This window comes from Cheilinus undulatus, linkage group 14 (genome assembly GCF_018320785.1).
Source record: "Cheilinus undulatus linkage group 14, ASM1832078v1, whole genome shotgun sequence".
Lineage (NCBI taxonomy): Eukaryota > Metazoa > Chordata > Actinopteri > Labriformes > Labridae > Cheilinus > Cheilinus undulatus.
Window position 1 is genome coordinate 41,959,275 of NC_054878.1, and position 27,931 is coordinate 41,987,205.

General features: G+C 38.0%; 1 protein-coding gene across 3 annotated transcripts in view; it reads right to left on the reverse strand.

The window, feature by feature from the left end:
- Nucleotides 1-6,184: 6,184 nt before the first annotated feature.
- Nucleotides 6,185-27,931, reverse strand: part of gtf3c2 (general transcription factor IIIC, polypeptide 2, beta) — a 36,785-nt gene continuing 15,038 nt past the window's right edge. For 2 of the 3 annotated variants that reach the window (XM_041805559.1, XM_041805561.1), the window contains exons 12-20: nucleotides 20,455-20,486; nucleotides 20,179-20,308; nucleotides 19,839-19,983; nucleotides 15,978-16,139; nucleotides 15,791-15,869; nucleotides 13,400-13,528; nucleotides 12,954-13,208; nucleotides 10,834-10,941; nucleotides 6,185-8,742 (exon numbers count right to left, since the gene is read on the reverse strand). In XM_041805559.1, coding sequence (XP_041661493.1) covers nucleotides 8,542-8,742; nucleotides 10,834-10,941; nucleotides 12,954-13,208; nucleotides 13,400-13,528; nucleotides 15,791-15,869; nucleotides 15,978-16,139; nucleotides 19,839-19,983; nucleotides 20,179-20,308; nucleotides 20,455-20,486 — 1,241 coding nt within the window. In that variant the 3' untranslated portion in view covers nucleotides 6,185-8,541. The remainder of the gene's footprint in view (nucleotides 8,743-10,833; nucleotides 10,942-12,953; nucleotides 13,209-13,399; nucleotides 13,529-15,790; nucleotides 15,870-15,977; nucleotides 16,140-19,838; nucleotides 19,984-20,178; nucleotides 20,309-20,454; nucleotides 20,487-27,931) is intronic. The other variant, XM_041805560.1, reaches the window with a different exon arrangement.

A 27,931-nucleotide genomic window follows, 5' to 3' on the forward strand; every position in this document is an offset into this window, starting at 1 on the left:
TCATCCATGTGTTGGTGGTAGAGTCGCTCCACTGGAGCTCCATGCTATCGAGGAAAGAGCTCAGTCATGTTAATTTGGTCGACTAACTATGGCTAGAAATGTTAGTCCACTTTTTTATTCTGAAGTCATGTCTGAGATTCTGGAAACTCTGCTCTTCATTGAAGTCACTGGCAGGTCGGCCGGTGTGCGGTCTCTAGTCTTATAATGGCCTGCCTGAGTCGTCTATTGTGCACGCTCCAAGGAAAAAAATGTTTGAATTTTTCTTTTTGTCTGTGGTCTCACACACTTTAAACCTGTTTAAAATTTTAAACTAGTCTGGTTTGTGGCCAGCCCAAAGAAGCAACACAGGCTGAAATGCCTAGAGGCTAATGCCATGACCAAGTACCTCATATGACCCCCATTCAAAACTACCAGAAAATCCTGTTAAGTCATGCAAATCTTGATATGGAGCTACTAGCATGGAGCACCAGATGTGAACTCCAACCACAAACACCTGGATGACTTTAATGCCTTTAGTTTCAAATTCACCAACTCTTGCACGCTTTGCAGCTCACTGTCGTCTTTGATGCATTAATCTGCTTTCCAGTTATCTCAAGTCTAGATGTCAATCAATCTTCAATGGCAGCTTTTCATCAACAAGCTTTAATTTGCTGAAAGTTCTCTATGTATTGACACAAAGTCTCATAAGGTTGCGTGCTGAAAGATGGATGAAAGTCAAAGGAAAGTCAGACCTCTCTACCCATACTGCAGGTTTTTGCTTTAAGAAAATATGAAACAATAGAGAAATCAACCATTTGACGGCACATTTTTATCATAAACTGCCTTTTGTCTGCCTTTTGAAAACAGTTCCTGATAGTGATGTCTGACTTCTCACGCTGGTCTTAAACTCACAGTATACTGACTTTAATGCTTCTTTAGGAGTCCCTTTAAACATTTACAGTACTGTACTTTACCACGCTGGCTCTAGTGTCTGTCTTCAATATTGTAAATCACGACTCGGTTCATCTCTACTCTACTGTTTTTATTATTTGTGAAATCATGCCAAAGACGAAAGGTCATCCATGGGAATAGGAGAGTTGGTTCATATGTTGTTGATGTTTAAGACACAAACAGCTTCCAAAGTGTTCTCATTAAGGGCTTTTTTTTTGGTGTACGTTTTATTGCGACGTTGCAGGCATTCTCCAGCTAACACAAAAACTTTGTTAAGCGTTGTTTTTCAAAAGTTTGACCAATAGCGGACACCATAATGACAGAGCAGAAGGACAAATAGAAAGATTTGTCTTCTTTCAGAGTAGACAATGCAGTCTGAGAAGAATAGTGCTTAAGTCAATTGATTCATTTTGGCTGCAATCTGAGCTCTTTTTTCTGTCTGAAGCTTTAATGTTATCATCCATCTTTGCCTAACAAGCTTTTATCTAGCCATCCTAATCCAATTTATTGGATTTCAAATATGGACATAAAAGCACTATACACCCTCAGTTCTCTAAGTTTAATCATGAAGCCAACTGGACTTTGTTGAAGTCTTTAAAAAGTCATTTTCTTTTTGTCTTTAATGACTGGTTAAGACAACAGAAGCATCCACAGCAGATAGAAGTCAATGTCATTATGCAGAGGTTCCCAAACTTTTTCTGTCCCTCCAACCTGAACAGTAAGCCCAGTTCAGACCAAAGATACTTAGTTTAAAGTGATTGATTTCTGAAGCTGATGCACAATCTAAATCTAACAAAAACAGATTTCTGCAAAGTAACGTCAATGAAATAAAAATGTGTAAAGTAAAATAAGTGACTGCTAAATATTCACCCTTTTAAAGTGACTGACCTAATTTAACAGAGGTGTAGCCAATCTGTGCTAGTAGTCTCACACTTCGTAAAATGGAGATCACCTGAGTGCAGTGAACGTGTCTCAAGTGATTGTAGTATAAACACCCCTGTGTCTGGAAGGTCCAGGCATTGGTTAATCAGTATTCCTGGCTACCATAACATCATGAAGACAAAAGAACACTCCAAGCTCTTCCGAGAAAAGTATAAATCACCTATGACTACTCTGAAGGAGTTACAAGCTTCAGACTCTTCATACAGTGAGTTCATCAGAAGGCATGTGGGAGACTCCATTGTCAAGTGGAAGAAAGTTCTTAGGTGTGATAAGACCAAAACGCTGTTTTTTGGCCATCAGACAAATGCTATGTTTGGTGGACACCAAACAATGAACACCCCCACTCTGAATCACGGTGGTGGCAGCATCATGCTGTGGGGATGCCTTTCAGCAGTCGGCCCTTGAAGGCTTGTATGCAAAAATTGACATTACTTTGTAGAAATCTTTTTTTAGTTTGACTTCAAACAAGTTTATGTTTTTTATTCTGGCAAAAAAAAGCCAAATTTTACTGACCCTTACTGGTGTATAAAGTCATTAAAAGAGTATAACACCCAAGGTGGTGAACAGTTTTTATAGGTGCTGTTAAGGACACAAATAAATCTGTCTTTAGCTCAGTATAGTTCAAGATGTTCATCCTCTGAGGAGCAGGAATAATCTTTATAAACAGAAAACTGCCCTTTACTGCATGCTTTAGTTGCACGTTGACATGATTAGTTACCTCCACCAAGGAGGTTATGTGATCGGGTGGGTTTGTTCGTTTGTTAGCAAAATAACTCAAAAAGTCATGGAAGGATTTTCATGAAATTTTCAGGAAATGTCCGAAATGGCATAAGGAAGAACTGATTAGATTTTGGAAGTGATCTGGATCACCATCCGGAATTTTTTTAAAGGATTCCGTACTATTGGGAGATAGGGCTAATGGCGGAGGTATGCGCTGTTACCACTTTACACCAGGAAATGGCGGACATGAGTAACTTCAATCCCAGCAGCCTTTGTGGGTGTGTTTCTTTTCCAAGTTTTGGGGTTTATAGAGTTGGAAAGATGCACACCCAGTCGAGGAGACAAGTCAGAGCGTAACAGAGAGAAAGACAGCGATTTGTAACAAGAATACTCACAATGCTGGGAGGAATAGAGGAATATTCACCCTCTGCCATGACTTCCAGTTGTTCAGTGAGAGCATGGGTGAGACTGTCAGTGCATCTGTTGGCACCAGCAGGCAACGCTTCCACCATGACAGTCCTCCCGTAACGAAGCCAATGCTTTGCCTCACCGTGTTTCTACCCACTGGGGAGGGAGTAATTGGCGAATGCCGTGGTAGGGGGCACATTGGGACAATCAAGGAATTTTTTTTAAAGGATTCTCCACCATTAGAAGATATGGCTAATGGCGGAGGTCTGCGCTCTCTGAGTGTTTTTCTAGTTTTAAATGTTCTCTTTGAAAAATCTGACTTTAGATTTCACTGATATGTTCGGTCAATGTTTGGGCTCTGAGAACGATCATTGTGTCATTAACATCATCAGAATTTCTAGGGACCACAAAAACACATGAATTTTCACTGAACTTTGGCTTCTTGTTGTTGTTACAGATCACTAATTTTGCCTAAAAGTTAATTATTTCTATTATTTATCACCCAAAAGAAAAGCCAAAAGCCTGTTGACATGCCTGTAATGTTTCACAGCTACTGTAAGTGTGGATGTTGTCAGTTGCTCGCAAAGACCGGATCATTTGTACATTGTAAACTCTGATTCGACATCCATTCTGGTCCAAAAACTTGCATGGTTGTTTGCTGTTGATCGATATCATGTACAGTTTAAAGTCTCTTGTTCAACTGCCAATCAGAAGACGTTGATATACCACACGGAGAATTAATCAAAGATTTCTTCTTTAAAATGATATATTTTCACCACTTTCTAAGGAGATTCTGTATATTTAAATACATGTTTTCTTTTTAAAATAATGTAAAATCAGAGTCAAAGTGGAACCAACAGCTCTGAGGTTGAAACAAAGTGAATGTAAAATACAGACCAATGCATTTTACTGAGCTAGCTTTGAAACAGGAGTTCTCTTTAGTGCCAAACTGAAGCCACAGTTTCTTTACAGTCTGATGATGAAACCCATAAAGAATCGGTTTGTGTTTGTTCATTATGGACGTCTAATGTCTGAGAATGCTCTGTATTGTGCTGTTGATGTCTGTGACAGTTTTGCTTTGTGTGACTCTTGTAAATATGTCAAATATGGTGTATTTTCTGTGTATGATTCAGTGTGTACATGTGTAAATATGGATATAATTTATCTCACTTGTACATTTGATCTTTAAATGGTCAGATTTGTCTACGTGTTCTGGTAATGTTGCATAAATCCACCTCACATCTGTGGTGTTTGAGATTTTATTTATGTGTGGAAAGAATTATTTTATTTTTTAAAGTGAAATAAAAGAGTGCAGAAGATGGAAAGAAGCTGGGAGTTCTTTAAATGCTTTACATTTCAAATTAAAACACCATACACAGACTAATGATCATTTATCTAACCTATAGATCAGTGGTTGTCAACTGGTGGGTCGGGACCCAAAAGTGGGTCACTGAGTTTTCAGTTGGTCGTGACTAGGTGTCTGAAAAGAAAAAATGGTGGCAAAAGTCCTGAAGTCCTTATTGGACATGCATCACTACCTTTTCATTTTACCCTGTTTTATTGTGACATTGAGTAAATTTAAATTTTTTGATAAATATTTCAACTAATTAATCTCCTTTTCTTGCAATAAAGGGCTACTTTTGCCATGATAAAGAAGTAATTTCACAAGTTCTCTGGAAAATTTGCAAAAACTGACACATAATGATGAGGAAAGTGGGTATAAAATTAGTCAGTTTCACCCCTTTTATTTTTTATATCAGGTGTTTTTGGTCCAATCATGCTCCAAACTGGGACATAGTCCACTAACTAAACATGTGTTGTTGAAAATGTTTTACATGGTTGTGCCATGTGTGGTCTAACTTGGAAAAATAATTCCCCCAGAAAACCTTTAAAAGAGGAAATTTTGACCTCAGAATTAATCAATTGTAAGGCACATTAATCAGTTTGTTTCCCACAACTACACTGTAGGTTTAAGTGTCAAATTTAATTGCCAACCTTTGTTTTATGTCTGTATATTTTCATATAAAAAAAACTGCAAGAGAAATATCACTAAATCTTGAGAAAAGAGATAAAACAGGTTCCAATCATGACTTCTGTTTTACTGCAATAGTTTGTAGTGGATTTTTATGAAGGCTGAGGTCTCAACGGGCAGTTGTGTTAAGACAAAATTTAAATTCAACATTTTTTTTCACAAAGTATGACTTTCGCTAGTCATATTCTGATTTTTGTCATCTCAATTTATTTATTTTCTATTTTATTGATTCAAGATGAATTCCAAGGTTTTGTAGTCTAATGTCTAATAATGATATTAAGAAATAAGATGCATTATTTTTACTTTTTTATTCACATTAAGTATCTTATCTCAGATTTGTTTTAAAGTCCCTAACTTAATATTTAATTTTAATCACATTAAACAAATCTTTTAAATAAATTAGTAACTATTGCATATAGATTAGCTGTTATTTCAGCAAATAAGCAGAATAAAATAAACGTATGATAATGCATTTTTTATAAATGAACAACACTATCATCTGACAGAGTTGACAGTAGGAATAAAAAGTGCTAAATCTAGCTTTTTAACCCAAATAATTATCTTAACCATTCAGGGTCCACAATCATGTCGTTGTGATTTCATCATCCGCTGTTATTGTCACATGATGGCAAAACAAAGCTACATTTTGCATTGCAGTCACTTTGTGTGGAAAGCGTGATCTTTAAGCTTTTTGTCCGTTTTTGTTTGATGTTAATAGGCCAAGTAAAACAGGAAATATGCTCATCTAAATTTGATATAAAGATTATTTTTACACATGGGGCAGTGGGCCATACTGTACAGGCCTAAAAAACGGTCTGCAAAGGGCACCAAACACTGAACTCTCTGGAGGCTAACGCCACAACCATTGCCAAGTACCTTATTAAAAAAAAAAAAAAAAAAAAAAAAATATATATATATATATATATATATATATATATATATATATATATATATATAAAATTATAAAATTAATATTGTCAAAATAAATCTCCTCACAAGGTCCAGGAAAATCTGTGTCAGGGCTTTTGTTCAAAGCCCATGATGTTCATCAGTTTCATAAATATTTTTATAAACATATAAAGAGAACTTTAACAAGCTCTGCTCTGTCATTGATGTTGACATTTTTGTTTTATTACAAAACCATTTATTATAATTCACATACAAAAAACACAAGAGTAAAGGAAAAACAGAATAAGTGTGGTACATTTTGATGCTTTGATGATCATTTTTATGACTAAGAAATGTCTGATTAAGTTGTAAAAGATGACTGAAAACATCACTATGTTTACTGAAGAGGAAAGGACTTCTGAGGTTTGTAAACAGTTGGAAAAACTATCAAAATAAAAGTCATTGATAATATTGTAAATGACAGTTTTACAACATAATTTTTACAATGACTGCAAACAATTGAAAAATCTAACAAAACATTTTCACTAAAATCTAGAATAACTTAAGTTTCAGATAATGTTTAAAAAAGACACAGATGTGCCTGTAAAAAATATCTGTTTCTTTGATACTTATAATTAAATATAAAAATAAAGAACATAAACTTTTAAATCAGAGAAACAACAGCAAGAAGAAGCTGAACAGATAAAGAAAGGAACAATGAAAGAAAAGACTTAAAATTTGGATATTTACAAACCTTACATTCAGCATTCACCATATAAAATTCAAGTATTTCCTCTCAGTTGAATCCTGAGTTGTTTTTGACATACAAGAAAGAAAAATTACACAAATTCAGCAGCAGAAACCCCTAAAGGACACAAGAGAAGACTTTCCAGCTTTCTGTTGCTGATTTATTAACAAGACAGCAATACACAGTTGGGAGAGATTTAAAGTATTTTGAGGTTGTTTTAAATAAAAGCATTTCGAAGAAACCCACTCCAAAGACTGGACGACAAACACAAGTTCTGTTATTGATTGACCAGCCAGCCTAAAGAATGATAACTGCCATTCTCATCACTGGTGAAGTCAGCAAACCTGAAGACATGAAACTGCACTGGAATGTGGTACTAAATAATGAATTCAAACCTAATCAAAATTAGCAAGCGTGCACTAGAAACTATCTAGTGTGCACCAGAAACTATCTTGTTTTCACCAGAAACTATCTAGTGTGCCCTAGAAAATATCTAGCGTGCACTAGAAACTATCTAGAGTGCACAACCAGCTAGTGTGCTGGAAACTATCTAGTGTGCACTAAAAACTATCAAGTGTGTACCAGATAATATTTAGTGTGCACTAGATACTATCGAGTGTGCCCTAGAAACTATCTAGTGTGCACCAGAAACTATCTAGTGTGCACCAGAAGCTATCTAGTGTGCACCAGAAGCTATCTAGTGTGCACCAGAAGCTATCTAGTGCACACCAGAAGCTATCTAATGCACACCAGAAGCTATTCAGTGTGCACCAGGAGCTATCTAGTGTGCCCTCAAAACTATCTAGTGTGCACCAGAAACTATCTGGTGTACGCATCAGGTTTCTTACAGGAGAAAAGTTCTCTTGGACTTTGTTGTGTGCAAAAACATTCAAACCTGTCACAACATATTTTTCTGGGCCCAAGAGGTTTAAATGCTTATTTATTTTAGCCTAAGTCCCTTCAGTGGCCCTGTAATTTTACTGTTCTGTTGTTATAAATGCATCCTCTTCATGCTTTGTCTGTGGCCACTCTTTCAGAAAACTCCAGCCTGTTTCCAAGGTGTAAGTCCTCTGCATCCTGTAACCATCCAGCAGTGATGTCACAGTGTAATGACATGCATGGAGGTTCACTGACAACTTTAACCACAAGAAGCAAGCAAAAAAAAAACCAAACCAAAACAAAAAAAAAAACATGATTGATGATCATTTTAAAGGAAGCCTGTTATTTGCATTTCTATCACTTTGGACTGCTGCCATTTCTGCTGTTTGCAGCTTGTGGTTAAATAAGAGATACTGGAGCAACTGAAACCCAACTCTAAATCAATAACTAGGAGGTGGACAGGGCTAATTCAACATATTATAAATAAGGCACTTTTTTATCAGGGGTTACTGGACGTAAAGAAACATTTACCAATCATACTTTTAATGGCGTTTTTGTGAAGAACAATGGAAAAATATAGTTAATCCTGTTTTACTCAACCTTTTTACGGGTAATTTTAATTTTTATCATGTGTTGACAGTGTTACAGAATGAACATTGTAGTTTTTTTCATTAACTTGAAGCCCTTTCAGGCAAGATTTTACCTTATTGGAGGTGAGTACAAAGAATTTTTAAGCCATTGTGTTAAAAAACCTGGAAATAATTTATTGTTTCTCATTTGGAATCTGAGATAAATTGATGCTTGGTCAAGTATTAAGGCTGGCTTTTGATTACTTTGAACAGAACTGAACCAATCATACATGGCCATCATATCAGTATCCCTTATGGAATAATTAAATAGTATTATCTTGAATTTTTTTTGTTTTGTTTGCAGTGCTGTTGTTATACTCCTACCTATTCTCCACATTCTGTCTCTGGATGAAGCTGATCTCCTGCTATAGCTCTTCTGTCACAGTCTGGACGGGCTCATCCTGCTCGTTCCTGGAGTAGAGTTTGCTGAAGTGAGCGCGACTCTCACTCATCAGCTTCTTGCTTTCTGAGCCAATCATTCCCCTCAGGTTGATCAGTCTCACCAGTCCCGTCTGTCCCCCAGTGGCCAACCATGTGTGGCTGAGCATGTTTGGGTTAAAACGCACCTAAGGAGAGGAAGAACAAAGATGAAAAATGTTCAGTTTTTTTCTTTTGCAAACAATATCTACAACTTTTGAAAGAATTTCATCCACGTAATTTTCATTACTGTGGCTATTCTTTCAAACATTTTTATTTTGGGCATTTAAATGCTTTATTATGTAGATAGGACAGCAGATAGAGTTGGAATCAGGGATGAGGGAGTAGAGATATTCATGTGGGAAATGAGCGACAGGCCCAACTTGAGACTGGACTGTCTGCAAACGTGGGGTGCGACCAAACCCCTAGGACATGTTTATTTAGTTGGAATTATTTAACCAGGAAAACTTCATTGAGACTATGAATCTCATTTACAAGGGTGTTCTGGCCAAGACCGGCAGCAGCACATGCACAGTTACAGACAGAAAAAACACAAACACAGATCAACCAACTTTTGAGTCACAGAGCATAAAGTCATCAGTCAAAAACATCTACAAGCTGGTACATCCTCCTCCAACACCTTTAATCTAACCTGACATGGCAGGTAGATTTGTTTCACACATCCATGTGGAAAACCTTTCATAGACGGTGATTGGGAAAGGGCAGAGCCTTTAAAAAAAAAAAAAAACACTAGGAGGGTGGTTGGATGAATGTTCTGTCTGTCACATCTCTGTGGGCCAAGCAGAGCCACAAAACGATTAGGCTCTTGCTGAACCTGATCAGAGAAGGGCAAAAACATCATTTCCGCAAAGAAAACAACTCACTGCTGTTCTTTGTTCTTCTTTTAACAAAGAAATGTCAAGTTCTGATAAAACTGGTGCTTTAGCAGCATCCATGCTAATGTCTTCTGCCATAGTTTCACCGGCCTCTTCTTGCTGCCTGCTTACGTCATGAACCCGCTGCGCCTGAAAGTACTGCCCCTCGACGCTGATTGGTCCTGTCACTTTCTAACCGGGCCCTAACGGTTAAGACAGGAGCTCTGCAAGATGGATTTGCCAGTGAGAAACACAGAAACGGGCAAATCCATTGGCTTTGCAAAATTACCTTTGATCTACTACTAAAACAATTTAAAGAGACCAGCTCCCCAAGACATACATATTCCTGCAGAAGATTCCTGGTCTCACTGCCACAGTAAGGAATACAGGTTTGAATTTGCCCAATGCCCAGGAATCAGACTGATATTTAAGCTTAAATGCCTGGATTGGTGCATCACTAGGTTTAATACAACCAGAATTATTTCTTTTCATATTTCAAAGGATAAAAATACTACACAGCCACAATACTGAACAGCTTTGAAGGCTTATTTATAGAGAAATAGATTTCCATTCTTGGTGAAGCACAAAATATCAAGCTTTATGTCACAGAGGCACATATCTGGGAATTATTGTAATGGACCAAGTATTGATCCCTGAGGGACTCCACAAATCATATCTACCTTACCAGACTATTTTTCAAGTATTTATCTTTATGAGTACTTTTATTTCATCGTGATTTATTGCTACTCTTGCCAAGGCATACTTTTATAAACATATTTATTTGTCCGTTCCATCTTCCTCAGCGAATGACTCAGCTGTAGCCCTCAGTGGGTCAATATTACTGCTCCTCCTTCCGATATTACTGGCGCCCATCTATCCCCCTCTTCATCACTATAAATCCTCCCGGTGTGCCTCTTCTTTTATTTTTCTCTTCCTTTTGACGAGTTAGTCTCTTCCCCCCTACTCTAATCCATTTATCCCCCTCAGGAAAAAAAATGCCGATGGGGTTTTGTTTTTGAACTGGTCCCGTGAAGTGCCCGTCCATCATCTCATCCCAGAGGGTGACGCCGCAGCCTCTACTCTTAAAATTAAACACATCAAATCCTTCAATGGCTGCTCTCCATCTCCCCCTCCCTCCTTCCAGCAGGGGTGACATTTTTCTCATTTTACACATCATTACATTCAGCCCGTCTTTATAGCCGCCCATCAGAGGAAGAGAAGGAAGAGGGAGGAGGAAGAGGCTCTCCTCCCATCTCTCACCTCTGTTGCCATTCTTGTGTTTATCTTATCACCCCCTCCGACTACATGTTGAGCTGCTGCAGGAGGTTGATGACTCCTGCACTGAGTGGCTGTGTGTGTAAATACCTTGTGCAGAGTAGCCAGTGGCATCTCATCCAGGTTCAGCTTCAACTTCCCCTCAGTGTCGCACATGCGTTTCCACACAGGTCGCCTCTCGATACCTACGAAGGTCAGCTGGGGAGTCAAAGGAAACTATTAATATAAGCTGTAAAATTAAAAGATCATTAGTATGAAATATGCAGCAATGACCTGTTTAATTATAATTAATGAGTGACTTAATCTCAACCCTTCTTGTTTCCCACATTCTTTCATTACAAGAAGTGTTACTACTAGAAAAAGACAAAATCACATTAATGGAGATCATAAATTAGTGATACTTTGAGGGTCACTAAACAAATTTCAACATCACCCAAAAACGCACAAACCCTGCCTGCAAAAAAGTTGGGATGGTGTGTAAAATGTGGGGAAAAATCAGAATATAATGATTTGGAAATCTTTTTCAAACTACATTAACGTAAATACTGCACAAAAACAAGATATTTAAAGTAAAAATTAACTTTATTTTTATAAATATATGTACACAGCAAAACCTGGAGTGCTGAAATCTCAGGCTTAAACATTTCAGAGTTGATTTTAAGCCCCTAAGTGTCACTTAAACTCCATTCTGATTTAAATTGCCTTGTGTTGAAGTTAGTTGACAGTGTTAATGCATTTAGTGTTAGTTAGCTAGTTGCCTGTTGTGCAGTTTTCACTGTTGTGTTGTATTTGCTCATGTTTCTTGTTGTTGTTATTGATGTAAGATACATCTGCACCATGAGTGAAGTTATCCACTGAGTTTTAGACTTCCTACTTGTGGCAGTGCCTGAAATACAGGACAGGATGCAAAGTTAACTTATATAGATAGATGCTTTCAAATTCTGCATAAGGATCTTTGCTCCATCTTTATCAGAGAGCCCCTGACTTTACAATGTTTCACATCAGATGGAAAGTTTTAATAACTATGACAAATATTGTGCAATGTTAGTACTGACCAAAATTATAACAATTAAAAGCCGACTATGAAAATTAAAGGAAATCTTTTATCTTCCGAGAATGGTACACTGAGAGACTAAATTTCTAACGCTAAAAAGTACGTGTTGAGCTACACTAACACTTGTTAGTGTTAAAAGGAACCCTGCATGGTCAGACAAGTTCATCTTTTGGGATAGATACTGTATTTCTACCTCTCATATGTAAATTGAACAAAAAAACTCACTAGATATCCTAGATATCTGCATTTTGAATTAATTTGAGCTTATAAACTCAAAACAGGAGGCCGCCATGTTTTCGTCTGCACTGGTACTGTGATGTCACAACTACCCCTCGCTGTTCCTCTGCAGTAACCGGTTTTCCAGACTGGCAGTATGTTTTGCTGATTGCAGCTGTTGCTGCCATAATAGCTTTCATACTAGACATGAGTTTTCTGCGTGTTGGTTTTGTCTCCCTGCTGTCAAAGCTCTTTCATTCCTCCTTAGTTTTACCTCAATGAAACTCCCTACAATTGACTGGATTCAGTGTACAGTGGAAGCGTGCCAGTAGCTTTTCAAAATAATAGTATTCTGTACAAATGAAGGGAATTTCTCCTAAGAAATGCTATGCTGTGGTCTTTTACTTTGAAAAGCACAAACCAGAAGCGTTTTTGTACTGCGTTTATTTTTACCTGCAACATTTTGAACCCTGTGGAAACAGAAAGCTTCATAAATAGAAGAAGTTTGGGGAACAACTTTATTAAACAGATGCATTTTAGCTCATGGCCTTTTTCACATTTTTTCACATATGAAACGGTTTATTTGGTGTTCTCTACCTCTACATATTCAGGTATAGCCTTTAACATGCTGTTTAACAACAGCTATAACGGTGTCATGGCACACCACATCAATCATAATTATGATACCTTTAAGAAAACAATGAAGTTTATCAATTTGAATGTTAAATATCTCTTCTTTGTGCTGGGTTCAATTGAATAAAGCTTGAAAAGTATTTGCATATCAGTGTATTCTATTCTTATTTGCATTTTAAACAACGTCCCAACTTTTTCTGGAAGCTTTGTCATAAAATTGAACTATATTGTTCATATTTATGTCTTTTTCTTTGCTTTTAATGTGTTTTAAAGTGTAAAATCACTCAGTGACTTAAATTTTACTCACCATGTTGCTGTCTGTATGATGGATGAAGTATTTCTTTGCAACCTCTTGGTATAAGTGGGACTGCAGAGGAGGGTTTTTATCCTTTTTAGCTCTTCCTCCTTCTTGTGTGTTTTCATTGTTCTCGTTTTCTCCTTCTGTTGCTTCTTCTTCCTGCTGTTCAACAGCATTTCCCTCTTCCTCCTCACTTCCTCCTCTCACCCCCTGATTTCCTTCATTGGCGGAGTCAAAAGGCACCATAGATGTGAGGTAGACAGGCTGAGGAAAGTTCAGTAAAAACAGAAATGTAAGGACTGTTAGCATGACTTCAGATGAAATCCCCTCTGTCACTTCAACCTCTTCAAATAAATCTTTATTAAAACAATAATTTAACTTTAGACTACAGCAGACTGTAGAAAGGTGAAAGAGAGTACAAGGAAAAGAATAAACTACAGAAATATTAAACTTACAAATCGTCTGTCCTTGGAGCGTTTGACGTAGATTTGAGTGTAGCTCATGAGAGGAAACAAGGTGAATATGACCTCACCGAAGCGGTCCCCTGTCACCAAACTGTTCAGCCAATCAGAGTAGGATATGGACTGCAATGACACAACATGAGACAATAAGAGAATTAATCATTGCATATCCAAATGATCTATTCTCTTTTTAAATAAAAATCCTATAATTGAAAACAAAAAAAAAAAAAAATCACACAAACCACTCCAGCCAATCAGAACTGGTCAGCCACTTTGAATGATGCTGTGTATAAGAAAGATACTTTAACACTGAAAATATATGCAATAATTTACAAAAATATAAATGAAAATAAAATGAATGAATAAAAAGGTATGTTCGCAATAATAAAGAGGCACAACTCCAATTTTAAAAAATGGGCCACAGTGTAAAATGTTTAAAATAGAATGCCAAACCTCATAAGCCATATTTTATTCACAATAAAACATAAACAACATACAAATGATGGAACTGAGACATATGACCATTTCATGAAAAATATTGTTTTACCTTTAATTTGATGGCAGGGACACATCTCAAAAAAGTAGGGACAGGACAACAAAAAGCTGGAGAGTAAATGACTAATGAAAAAACATCTGGAAGCATTTTGCAACTAATTGGGCAGATTAGTAACAGGTAAGTCACATGACTATGTATAAAGGAGCACTTCAGAGAGGCAGAGTCTCTCAGAAGTAAAGATGGATAGAGGTTCAACAATCAAAAAATTGTGGAAGAATTTCAGAAAAGTGTTCCTCAGGGTCAACATGTGAAGACTTTGAATATCCCACCATCTCCAGCCCATAATATCATCAAAAAATTCAGAGAATCTATTGAAAACTCTGTGAGCAAGGGACAAGGCTAAAGATCAGTATTGGATGCTGGTGCAGCACTGCATTAAAAACAGGTACGACTATGGACTTGAAATCACTGCATGGGCTCAGGAACACTTCCATCCAATCATTGTCTGTCAACACAGTTCACTGTGCCACCCACAAATGCAAGCTAAAGCTGTATTATGAAAAGAAGAAGCCATAAGCGCTGCAGTCTTCTCTGGGCCAAAGCTTATTTAAAAAGGATTGAGGCAAAATGGAAAACTGTTCTGTGGTCAGATTAATCAAAATTTGAAATTCTTTTTGGAAACCATGGACACCATGTTCTGTGGACTAAAGAGTAGAGCGGACATCCACCTTTTCACCAGCATACACTTTCTAAAGCCTGCATCTCTGATGGTACAGGGTTGCATTAGTGCCTATGGTATGGGCAGCGTACACATCTGGAAACGAACTTTCAATGCTGGAAAGAAGATGGAGGTTTTAGAGTGTAGACTGACATGTGCTCCCATCAATGTCAAATACTGCATCATCACAACAGCATGGCTTCACAGCAGAAGATTCGGGTGCTGACTTGGCCTGGCAGTCCAGACCTTTCACCAGTAGAAAACATAAAACGAAAAATCTGGCAACCACGAACCAGGAAAATTGAGCAGCTAGAATCCTACAGCAGACAAGAATGGGACAACATTCCTCTACAAAAACTCCAGAGACTGGACTCTTCACTCCACAGATGTTTACAGACTGAAGAGGAGAGTGGATGCTTTACAATAGTAAACATGGCCCTGTCCCTACTCTTTCGAGATGTGCTGCTGCCATCAAAATCAAAATGAGCTAATAATATTTTTTATTAAATGGTAAAATGTCTCAGTTTCAACATCTGATTAAGTTGTTTATGCTCTATTGTGAATAAAATATGGGTTTATGAGATCATTTACACAGCACCCAAAATGTTTTGGAACTGTGGTTGTATATTAAGAAGTTACTTTTTAAGAGTTTGTAATCCTTATGTTGAGTAAATTGAAGATATTTCACAAGAAGAGGTTCTGTGTTATGGTAAAGTTTGGAAACCTCTGTGTTGACCCAGTACTCCTTTAGCAGCACCGCTGTCTCGTTCATGTCAACAAAAGCGAGATGGTGACAGTCAAAGTAACTTCTTAAATATGGAAGAACAGGCCTAAGTATCACATTTTTGTACAAAAAGTCCTGATTAAATAACACATGCTAAAACTACAGTGCCTAGCTGATTCTGCTACTTGTTTCATTTTTCTTAACAGTTATTTAGGGTTTAATTCTATAATACTGACCAATGGGTGTATAGCTGAGTGTGGCAGATAAGAAAACATTAGCATTAGTGTTGACCTTTTCATCCGTTTCTTCGGGATGTTAAAAAAATAAACAGTTTGCTTTCTATCAATCACGCTCACAGTACATGGACATCTTTAAAAGCAAATTCAATTGATCTCATGCCCCACAGCTGAATCAGAGGATGCTGATAAGTGAGGGTCTGACACTCACCCAAATAGTGCCTATCCGAGGAATTGCAAAGATGGTGCGCATCATATGGTCGAAGTAGTGGACTCCATGGTTACCACTCCTGCAAACAAAGATTCAAATGAAGGGAAGCAATAAAACTCATTTTCAGTTCACTTAAAGATCTTTATGGACATTATAAGATAGATTATAAGATAATGGATATACTCACGGTGCGTAGGCGTTATCCTGGGCCCAGAGGAAGCCTGGAGCGTTCAACGGCCAGCAGATTTCATTGATCAGGTAACGTTTCTGAACAGTGACTGGATCATGGAGTCTCCTCAGATCCCACAGCTTCACCAAACGGTCTTCTCCTGCCGTCACAATCAGATATCTGAGAGAGAAAGAGATTCAAATGTGAAAGAGTCTAATTAACGGTTTTATTACAAACCTTGATCTTTCTTAAGCTTAACCAGCTAGGTACTTGCCCTAAATCAACCAAACTTTGACAGTTTGACCATGATTTACCTGCAACAAATTATTTACAGACATCATGTAACGGTAGGGAAGCATGACAGGGCATATTAATAAGATGAAAAACTCCTAGCTGGTGATGGCCAGAGCCCAAAGAACAATGTTTTTGCATTTTCTCTCCATTCGTACATATGTATATCCGTTCAAGTGATTTTTGTGAATGTGATATCTCAAGAACTCTTGAGGGATTTTCCTCTAACTTGAACTAATGTCCAGCCTGGCTCAAGCTTAATTATTCAATTTTATCTTAATTGTTTCAATTTTATTATTCAATTTTAATGTTTGTGTACACAAATTACCATTGTGTGAAGTTGTCTTAAATCAAGTCAGACGATTTTACTCTCTCCATGCCTGGGTGTTCATGTCAGTCATTATGTTAGTGTCAAAAACTAAAACTAAAGAGATTTTGTCTCTAATTCTATTTCATTGTAGTTAGTTTCGTAAGTGCACAGAACGGTTTTAGTTAGTTTTCTGTTTTATTTGTAACGTTTAGTTATTAACTATAATAACCTTGATCTATAGTCAATTAAGATAATCATTTAGGTTAAGAAGCTAGGCTAAACCATCACTTTTTATCCCCACTGTTAATCCCCAAATGATTGTTAACGCCGTCTGAAGGTGCTTTTGTTTATTTTACAAAAAATGCTGCTTATTTGTAAAAAATACTATCTAATCTATATGCAATAATAACTATTTTATTCAAAAAGATTAGTTTAAAAGGATTAAATAGGTCATTATTATATTAACTATTCAATATAGTTATAAAATAAACAAAATCTGAGATACGATACTTCAGACAAGTGAAAAAAAATAGTGCATTCTATTGCAAACATCACTACTGAATACCAGTACTGAATAACTGAAAATTTATACTAATAACTAATTAATTAATTAAATACCATAAAAAACAAAATTGACAGAAATCAAGATGTAATTGGTAAAAAAAAAGAAGTCATATTTTGGGGAAAAATCTTGAATTAAAAATCTGTTCCTACACAACTGCTTGTCGAGACATTCCAATTCAAATCATTGTAGTAAAACAAAAGTCAGGTTTGGAACATGTTTTGTCCCTTTCCTCTAGAATCGGTGATATTTATCTTGTATGTACTTTCATATGCACCTCCAATAGAAATACACAGACAAAAGTAAGGGTTGAGAATTAAATTTGATGATTAAAGCATACCGTATGAGTGTGGGGAACTAACTGATTGATCTGACTTGCAGTGGTTCATTTCTGAGATCAAAAAGTTCCTTTCTGAAGTTTTTTTCTCTGGGAATTATTTTTCGAAGTAAGACTTAAAGTAGCCAGAATCATCACAAAAGAGCCACACGTTTGCTATCACTGATCTAGAGGTTTAATGCACCAACTCCCCTCAGCTCTCACTGATTCCTAACCGTGCTTTACTATCTGCCCTTAATCTGAACTTTGAGCATCATCAGGACTGTAACCAACTGACTGTACACCTTTTGGAGGCATATAACCACCAGGCAGTACTTCTAGTTCTTAATGTGAAGTTCCAGCACCTTAAAAGTGCAGATTTGACTCTTCCTGCATATCTAAAGCAATTTTACAGGGAAAGATGACTCTTAGAGGTGGATGACACCCTGACCGGCCAATCTGGTACTTTTAATAAAAAGCCCATTGTCACCCAGGATATTACTTCAGCCCTGATGCTGACTTGCAGAGTATCAGTGAACCTTGGTACCAGACAGACGAGGTGTAAATGACCCCTCCATATCTCCCATAATCTCCACATACATCAGAAGAGCAAGGAAGCAGAGAAACGTTAAAAACCCGATGAGGGTTGAAGTGAAATGTTGAACGACGACCCTTTATTACTGATCAGAGACTGTCAGGTGATGTTCACCTCTGTGCACGTTCAGCTATACCCATTACAGTTTTGGATACTCTAGATAATTACAGAAACATCCTGTAGCCAGCTTTAAGTACCAAATATGTGAAGAACTTCACACCTAGAAAACAAGTAGCTTTATAAATCTACCTGTTTCTTCCAGGACAGTGGGCTGTGTGCCTTTTTCAAGTCTCTTGGGCTGTATTATTTGAATGCATCAAGCTAGATAAATATTCTTACAGTAGTGAGACTGAAACACTTATGACTAACATCAGGAAGATTTTATTCAAGGTCATGTGAGCTCAGAGAGGTTGCATTGTGAAGGTTAGTGGTTGTTTACTGGCAGAAAGATAAGTGAGGTTACCTCATCTGCATGGTGACAGGTGTGGCAGAAAAAGTGCTGTATTTCTGACCTTGTAGCTTACATTTTGAATAATACACTGAGCATTTTCTGCCACACATCTCTGCTTTCAAGATGTAATGTTTGGCCTTCGTGGGAGTCACAACACCACAGTGCACATTAAAGTATTCACCTCTTTTGGTGTTTTACCCTTTTACTGAGGAGGCTACGCTCTTTTAGCATCTCTAAGCCCCTGTTGTGCCCCTTTGATAAGACTGTTGCGGCCAGTGCTCTTTTCTTTGGAGTAGTTTGCTGGGCAGTCTGCTCGTTCAGCAGATATGAACAGAATCTACAAACTGGTAAAAAAAAAAAAAAAAAGAAAAAAGGAGGCTCCATCAGCGGGAACCAGCAGGACAAAATCGAGCAGGTAGCTGAGGTGCAAATGCTCACAAAACTGAACTCAATACAAAACAATCCGTCACACCACATCTCTCCATCCATCCATCTAATGCTAATCTGTATGCTTCAGGTCATTGTCTTGTCAGAAAATATATCTCCCAATCCGTAGTTCTCTTGGATACTGAGTAAGATTGTCCTCCAGGATTTTCCTATATTTTGCCACATTCATTTTACCCTCTACCTCTACAAGCCCTCCAGGGTCAGCTGCTGAGAAGCATCCCCACAGCATGATGCTGCCACCACTGTGGTTCACTGTCGGGATGGTGTGTTTGTGGTGATGTGCAGTGTTTTGGTGCCAAAAAAAGCATCTTGTCTGATGGTCAAAAAACTCTATTTTGGTCTCATCAGACCAAAGAAGTTTCTTCCACTTGACCATGGAGTCTCCTCCAAGGAGTCTCTCTGCCTTTCAGGGAACTCTAATCCAGATTTAATCTATTTTTCTTCAACAGTGGCTTTCTCTTTGTCACTCTCTCATCTCTGATCACTGCTGAAAGTTGTAAGTTCTTGACGATAGACTTAACTGAACTCTTGGGGATGTTCAGTGCCTTGGAATATTTCATTATATTCATTCCTGTCTTATTCTTTTCAGTAACCTTTTCTCTGAGTTGCTTGAAGTGTTCTTTTGTTTTCATGGTGTAATGGTAGCCAGGAATAGGATTTTTAGCCAAAGAATAAAAATTGCAAAATAGCAACATATAAATATCAGGAAACAAAGGATGGCTGCGATCAGCCAGGAATGACTGGAATACTTTGTACAGGTATCTGTGTTTTCCCACACACTTTAACAACACCCTGCATCCACTTCCCCCACCCCAACAATCGGGGTGGATTTGGAAGGAGTGCCTTGGGTGGCTTGTTGCAACCAAGTATTTCAGCACACAGGTGAAGTCAGTGTAAAAGTGTTTACTTGGAAGCTGGACAGAAGGCCAGATCCTTGACAGCGTGATCGTGAGCGACGAAGCATTGATAAGGCAGCAGGCTGAGTGACATGCCAGACTCTCTCACCCGCAACAACCCAGACTTGGTGGACAAATCCCACAGACCTACAACACCTGAAGAGAAAGGTAGAGGACAGTTTTAACATAACAAAAAAGAAAGCTGTATGGTATTTGTAATAATAAAACATTTTTCCTTTACAGGTAAGATTCATACAGATGGAACCTGAGGGGATTTAAACAGGGCTTTTGTTTTTTCAATGTTAGACTGCAGCTATTAAACATGTAAATCTCCAAGAAATCAATTCATACCATCATAGAATCCAACAGCCATTATGTTATGTGGTTTTACATGCAGCCAATCCATAGACAGGATCTGCCCGCTCTTTTCTTGTCGAGGTGCTCTAAAGGAGCCCAGTTTCAGAGTTATTACTCCTTTTACCTGCACAAAAACAACAGGAGATAACCAGTCAATAGCAATGTTAACTGTTTGGTATTTTCCTACGCTTAAATATCAGGCATTTATGTTTTTCATAAAGTCACATAGAACGGTAAGAATTAAACTGATAAAAAGAAAGCACATTATACCTGGTAAATCGGCAGCTGTTGTCCATCTTTCCCTGCAAAAGGAAAAATATATCCAAATTAGTAAGTGTTGATTGGCAATACTCATTCCAGACAATCTCCTTAATTAAACCAGGGCAAAAGTTTGAGGCTTTAACAAATAATCAAAGGATCAAACAAATTAACAAACATGTACAAAATATCAGTGCAGCCTGTGAGTACTTTATAATAGGGTTGAAGGAATTCCTCTCCTTTAAAGGTGTGTGACCAAATCATGGAACCAGAATGATAAATTAAAAGTACAATAGGTTGGTTGCATGCCAGTTAAACCTGTGCTTCTCCTATAAGATGCAACACATCCATTGTGTGGGTTTACATCTGACTAGTGGAGTGAATACAGCAGGATCAATAACCAACACTGCCCCCTGGCGGTGGGGGGCTGTGTCATAGCTTAGACACCACATTCATCCAGCAATTTGGGCTTACATTACTTTAAGTAAAACTCATTTCATCAACCTGTAACTTTAGTATTGACTGGCACGACTGGGTATAAAAGGAGCATTAAAGAAAGGCAGAGTCTACAGAGAATCTGGAGAAATCACTGTGTGCAAGGGACAAGACCAAAGGTCAATACTAAATGCTTGTGCTCTTTGGGTCTACCGCAGTGTTAATTTTGGCAGCAATTTTTAATTTTACTTTTAGTCTTTAGATAAAATGTCTTTTAATTTTATTCCCATTTTAGTCTTTTCTACCCTTTTTAGTTTTAGTCTAGTTTTAGTCCATAAAAAGTCCTCACATCTTCATCTTTACTTTAGTCCAAGCATTTATTCTCTTGCCTAATCTGGTACCAAATCATGGTAGTATGTTCTCTGCACTCTGTCAAACCTAGAGTCCCTGCTTTCTAAAACTGAGAGGCAGAATAGCTACAGATGCATTGTTTTGACAGATTTACCCACAGTGGAAAAAAATATCACAGATTTTGAATGTCTGATGAAAACGCCATGACATTTAGTCTAGTTTTAGTCATGCTGACGAAAACTAAACTTACTTTTTATCACTTTAAGTCATCACAGATCTATTTTTTTTAGTCTTAGTCTAGTTTTTGTGATAGAAAAAAGGCTGTCGACAAACATTTTTAGTCATAGTTTTAAGCAATGAAATTAACACCGGTCTCTAGGTAGCAATGCATGAGAAACAGCCATGATTCTGTAATGGAAATTTGCAGCATGTGCTCAGGAACACTTCCAGAAATCACTGTCTGTCAACACAGTTGGCAGTGCCATCTATAAATGCAAGCTAAAGCTGTACCATGCAAAAAAATTAAGCCATATGTGAACATTACACAGAAACATGGCCGTCTTCTCTGAGCATAAACTCAATTTAAGTGGACTGAGTCAAACTGGAAAACTGTTCTGTGGTCAGATTAATAAAAAATGTAAACTCTTTTTGGAAAACATGGACACAGTGTCCTGCAGACTAAAGCGGTGAGGAACCACCAAGCTCATTATGAGTGCACAGTTCAAAAGCCTGATAAATTCTATTGTAAATGAAATATGAATTTTAGGATTTTCCAATAATTGCATTCTGTTTTCTTTTTCACACAGCTCCCCAACTTTACTGGAATTGAGGTTAAAAATTTGGTTTTCAAAGACAATGCTGAAACCTTTCACGATAACAATAAATAAATAAATAAAATAAAAATATAAAAAAGATCACTGTTTCAGTTCATCCAGTGACCATATAAACTGGTGACTTTCACTGAGTGCATTCATGGTTGTTTGTAGAAGTTTAGATTTTCACTAAATCAATTCTAATGTCATCCCCCAGTAACATGCCTTGAGTTTAGTCAAGTATATTTACAGTTAGGCTTATGATGCAACTGAAAGCAGACGTGCATGCAATGCAAGGTGATACAGCAACTACATCTTCAGCCTCCTCTTGCACATCCCTACTTGTGACCATACTCGAGCTTTGTAGTAGCATTGTACAACTGCACAGTATGTAAGCAAGGGCAGAGCATGCAGTAAGTATGAGATTGTGCTGTAAGAATTGCAGAAATTGATGCTACTTTAAAGCATGTTTCACAAAGCTTAAAAAAATATGCAGTTTATCTAAAGGAGAAGAGGAATGTCTGTGCAGTCACTCATGATTTCCAGCCATACATCAGTTGTTGAGATGAGACATACCAGAGTGAAGCATCAGACAAACAAACAAAAACAAAAGAACAGACATCTTCCTCTCCAGAGCCTCTGCCCAGCTGGGGTTAAAAATGACTGGATGCTAAGCACCACTTTAGAAGTAATTCTGCTGTGCCTGCCCTGACCATCACTGTTGTGTTTAATAGATGTAAAATCCAATAAGGAAAAAAATGGTGTTGGACTGTTCCCCATCATTAGTTTTCTTTCCTCCTCCAGTTTAGATCACAGAGAGTTCAGATCAATACAGTGTCCTCCTCACCAAGCCACACCTTCCATCAAGTCGCCTCGGCCTCAGAAAAACACACACTCATACTTTTATACAACCTCTGATGTGCTAAATCAAGTCCAGACCAGTGTCCAGACCCCGGGTGAACCCGATCCTGCAGTTGGAGTCGATATCTTAGCTCTGGCTATCCTACATCCTTAAACCGAGTCTGAGGCTGACTGACTTGGGTAGCTCAGCTGGCTGTGTTTCCCAGTTTTTCTGAAGTATACTCTCTTACAATCATGACAGATGGAGCCTGTGGAAAACCCTGCACCTGAGGCTTCTGGTTTTTTTATTCTGATGACAGCTGCAGCATGCATTACCGTGCACTGTCACATATGCCTTGTCCTGCACGTTTCACCAGATTAGGTGCAAACAACAAGCAAACAGGTACCTATGTTGGTAGAAACAGTAGCTGTAATTCTTATCAGAAATGCATACGTGCTGTAAAACTAGTCCAATGATTATGACTCCTGCTCTCACTGGCTCCCATTAACATATTCCCCATCCTGTCCTAATCACAGGATTAGTAGTGAAATTTATTCCTGTCCCATGGGAATCACCCTGGAATCCCATGAGCAACGGGAGTCCTGAAAAGGCAGCCTACATTGCAAGTCAATCAGAGGGCTAACAAATAGAAACAAACAACCAGCTGCACTCACACCTACGGGCAATTTAGATTCACCAATCAACCTAACAAGCATGTTTTTGGTTTGTGGGAGGAAGCTGGAGAGCATGCAACTCCACACTAAAGGTCTCTACACACTGGGTCCGTTATTTTCTGATGCTTTTTTTTTGTATCCGTAATCCGATGAAACGTCTCGCACTCTGACCTTGTACACTGACTCCGATGTATTTTTATTTGCCTTCACTGTGGCAAATTATTTCATACTTAGTCACTTCTTTAAAGTCCTGCTGAATCCATCCTGACAGAGAGCTTCACTCAGCACACATTCATGTGTCAGAGCGCTTAGCAAAGTTGAAGAGATGGAAAACAACTTTTTTATTCACCCTCTGTTATGACCGTGAGTAGGCTACAAACTTCTGCCTTTACCTGTCATATTTCCATGGCTGATATCCACGTAATACACCTGCGAACTACGGCGTTTGATATGAGGTTTCAGTGCGAGAGGGAGAGAGACAGGGAGGGGTTGGGCAGGGGTGAGCGAGCGAGAGAGAATAAAGCAAGAGGCGCTGATCTGACTCATCAATCATCCATCTATCTGTTTTATTTCTATGGTTGATATCCACAGAATAAATAAGCAAAGTTTGGTGTTTAAAGTGAGGTTTCAGGGTGAGTGAGAGAGAGAGAGAGAGTGAGAGAGGAGGGAGGAGGTCCGGCGGTGGTGAGCAAGCAAGTAGGAAGCAGCAGGCACTGTTTTGAATCATCAATCACCCATTTAAATGACTCGGACTGATGTGAAATATTGCATAAAATTGAACCTGTTCTGAAAAAAAAAAAAAAAAAAAATATGACAGATGAAAATTTCAGAGTCAGTGTGCAAAGGCCTTAATGAGCCCGGTCCTAGTGGCATTTTAACCAGGAACCTTCTTCCTGTGAGGTGTCAGTGTTAACCACTGCCCCTCTGTGCAGCCTTTATGAGCTATTTTGACATCTTAAAATTATGAAATAAAGAAATTCTGCCAACACTGTAAAGATTTCTTTACCTACAAATGACCAGTCTTTGAAGTTTTTATTTCAATCCACTACAAAAACAAAAAAAGTAAAGATTTGGTGAAAATATGTACATTCAAACAGCTCCAGGGTAGAGGCCTTTATGTGTTCAATAACGTGTATTTTCTCCTGACTCACAGTGTGATTTACTGTAACTGATGATGGTAATTATCCTGCATCATACACCATGTTTTTTTAAGTGCTTTAACTTCCTGTGACCCCCACCTCTCCTTTCTTCCCGCCCTCTCCTGTGTACATCTCTGATGACTGACAGAGCGCGGATGCAGAAGGTGTCAGCTACTAGACCTAAAATTCATCGCTCCCAACACTAACAACTGGCTTGGTGATGCATCTTCTTTGTCATTTCAATTATAGATCCTTGTCTGATGGAGAACGGAGCTGTAAATTATGTGCGTCCGCTACGCCATCTCACATTCTTGCTTTTGTCTAGTTTTTTCTCCTCTCCTCACGCCTCCTCCGCCCCCTTTCTCCTGGTGCTTTAACAGCCTCCTCTTCTCATTCACTCGCTCATTCATTCTGGAGAGCTGACAGACAAAAGCTATTTATAATTATCTGTTGAAAAAAACAGCACAGAGCAGGCGGAGAGGCAGACGCACACCCTGTTTAACCCTGTTCAAGCCAATTTCACCCCGTACCCTTCCAGCTGATACTGGGGAATCATTTCCACTCATGGTCATGTTAGATAGCTAATCTGGATTCAATTAGAGCTCATCATGTCAGCCTAGAAGAAGAGAGAGGTTATAAAGCGGTTCACTGGTCATTTTTCACTTGATTTAATGCACCTTTACTGTCTTTTTCCCTACCAGGCCTCTCTAGGAAGAGTTCAAAGCACATTTTCTCTCACAGAAAGGGAAAGCTTTGAGGAAGGGTTGAAACATAAGCTGTATAAAACATGGATGTACAGAGAAATATTCACTCTTTGTTGATCCATTTAAATGGAAAAAGTCAGAATCAATCAGTGTTGACCATTTTGATACCAGGATGTTAGTGTTAATTCTGGTCCCTCCCTACAGTTATGTGTATGTTTAAAAGATGCTACCTTCAAATGTGAGCGCTCTGCAACCTTTCTAGCCAATAACTCTAACCTATGGTAGGAAGCAGGGGGCTGATGGAGTAGCTCTTTGGAGCTGGACCCAATGACCCGTAGCTGCAAAATAAAATGGAAACCGTGGGCCATGAAGCACTAGGGAAAAGGGAAAAAAGAATGGAAATGTCAGGTTTTATATGCCTTTTTATGTCTGAGCTGCACTGGAAATTTGTCTTAATTGTAAAACCAAGCCAAGTGTAGTATAGTGGAGACTGTTGTCACCCAACACACTCTTTTTCATTTAAATATTTACACATGAATGACGATGCACCAGCTCCTCCATAATGGTGCCCTTAAATCAAACTGAAGACCATTCTGCTTCTTCTTCTTCCAACTCCTGAGAGTGTGAGATGTTTAATTTGATGAATAATTAAGCTGATGCTAGAGTTTGATCAGCATTTAAGATACATTTTTGGAGAGTTTATGTAAAAGAATTTAATTTCATGCTATTTAGTGGAGGTGTTTAGTTGCTAAAGACTGTGAGGAGAATAAAATGTAACCATCTGTCCCAGTTTTTTTGCAAGTTATCTACAGAAAATTCAAAACATATTTTCATATAAGACAACCAACAAACAGAAACAGAACAACATTGTCAAAATTTACGTGACAACTGGAGATACTGTCATACTTTTTTTCAATATCACATTGTGACATTAATGCACGGGTGTCAAACTCAAGGCCCGGGGGCCAAATGTGGCCCACAGTGCAGTTTTACCTGGCCCACAAGATCATATCATGTTAATTAGATCTGGCTCACTGGAATGAGATCTGCAGATTTCCTCCAGTATAGAAATGTAAATTTAACCTTGAAGATTAAAAAAAAAATCCTTGCCAAGTTAAAAAAAAATCTGAAAAAGTAGAGAGTAGAGATAATTAGATTAAAAAGTCAGGAATGAGGGAAAGAAATTAGTTTGTATTTTCATTTCATACTTTTATTTTGGTTCCCAAGATAATAAATGAAACTTGGGATTTTGACTTATTTCATATTTTGACATTATAAATTCAAAATTTTGACCTTTTCTCTCATATTGACCTGTTAGATTAAACTTTTTTAATGTTTAAATCATATCTTGACCTTTTAAACTCCCAACTATGACTTTTATTACCATATTATCACTATTTTAACTCCTGATTGAGAATTTTATCTCATATTTTGACCTTTAAGAGTCACAATTTTGAATTTTATCTTGTAGTTTGGTCTTTTAAACTCTTGATTTTGTATTTCATATCTTGCCCTTTAAACTTATGATTGTAACTCTCTATCTCATATATTTGCCTTTAAAAACCTTTATTTTGACTTTTAACTTTGTATTTTGACCCTTAGGACTTATAAAATTGACTTTTTATCTCACATTTTCAACCTTTAAACTTATTTATTTATTTAGCATGTATTTGACATGGACACAGTAGCATTGATGCTGTGATATTTATTTATTTTGACTTTATATTTAGAAATCTTAAGATCATTTATCATCACTGTTTAATTTCCCCTACAGTTCATTACCTGTGAAAACACGGTTGAATGTTTTCGGTTAAATCTTGACCCCATTAGGCCCTCAGGTTAGACCAAAATTCAGATTTCGGCCCCTGATGTGATTGAGGTTAACACCCCTACATTAATGGAAGACTGCAGTCTGATAAACAAACTCCTAATGTCTGTGTAAATGTCTTTTTAAAAAGTGACAGATGCTGTTGCTCTGCAGGTGTAGATGTTAGCTTTGTGAACTTTTCCTGAAGTACATGTATACATAGTCACAACATAGTCAAACTCCAAGTGGGCTTTCATGCTTTTTGCACTGAGGAGACTTCCACCTAGCCATTCTGCCATAAGCCCACATCAGTGGCGATGTCTGTCCTTCAGGAGCTTTGTCCCATCTCCACAGGATCTCTGGAACTCAGTGAGAGTGACCATCAGGTTCTTGGTCACCTCTTTTACTGAGACCCTTCTCCCCCCATTGCTCAGTTTGGCCAGGTGACCAGCTCTTGGAAGAGTCCTGATTGCCAAACTTCTTCATGTGAGAATTCTGGAGGCCACGGTGCTCTTGTACTCTTCAGTGCAGCAGATTTCTTTGTAGCCTTCTCCAGATCTGTGCCTTGCAACAATCCTGTCTATGAGCTCTGCAGGCAGTTCCTTTGACCTCATGACTTGGTTTTATGCTCTGATATGCATCATCAGCTGTGAGGCCTTCTATAGAGAGGTATGTGCATCTTCAAATCCAGTCAAATCAATTTGATGTGACTTGGGGTCAGCGCTG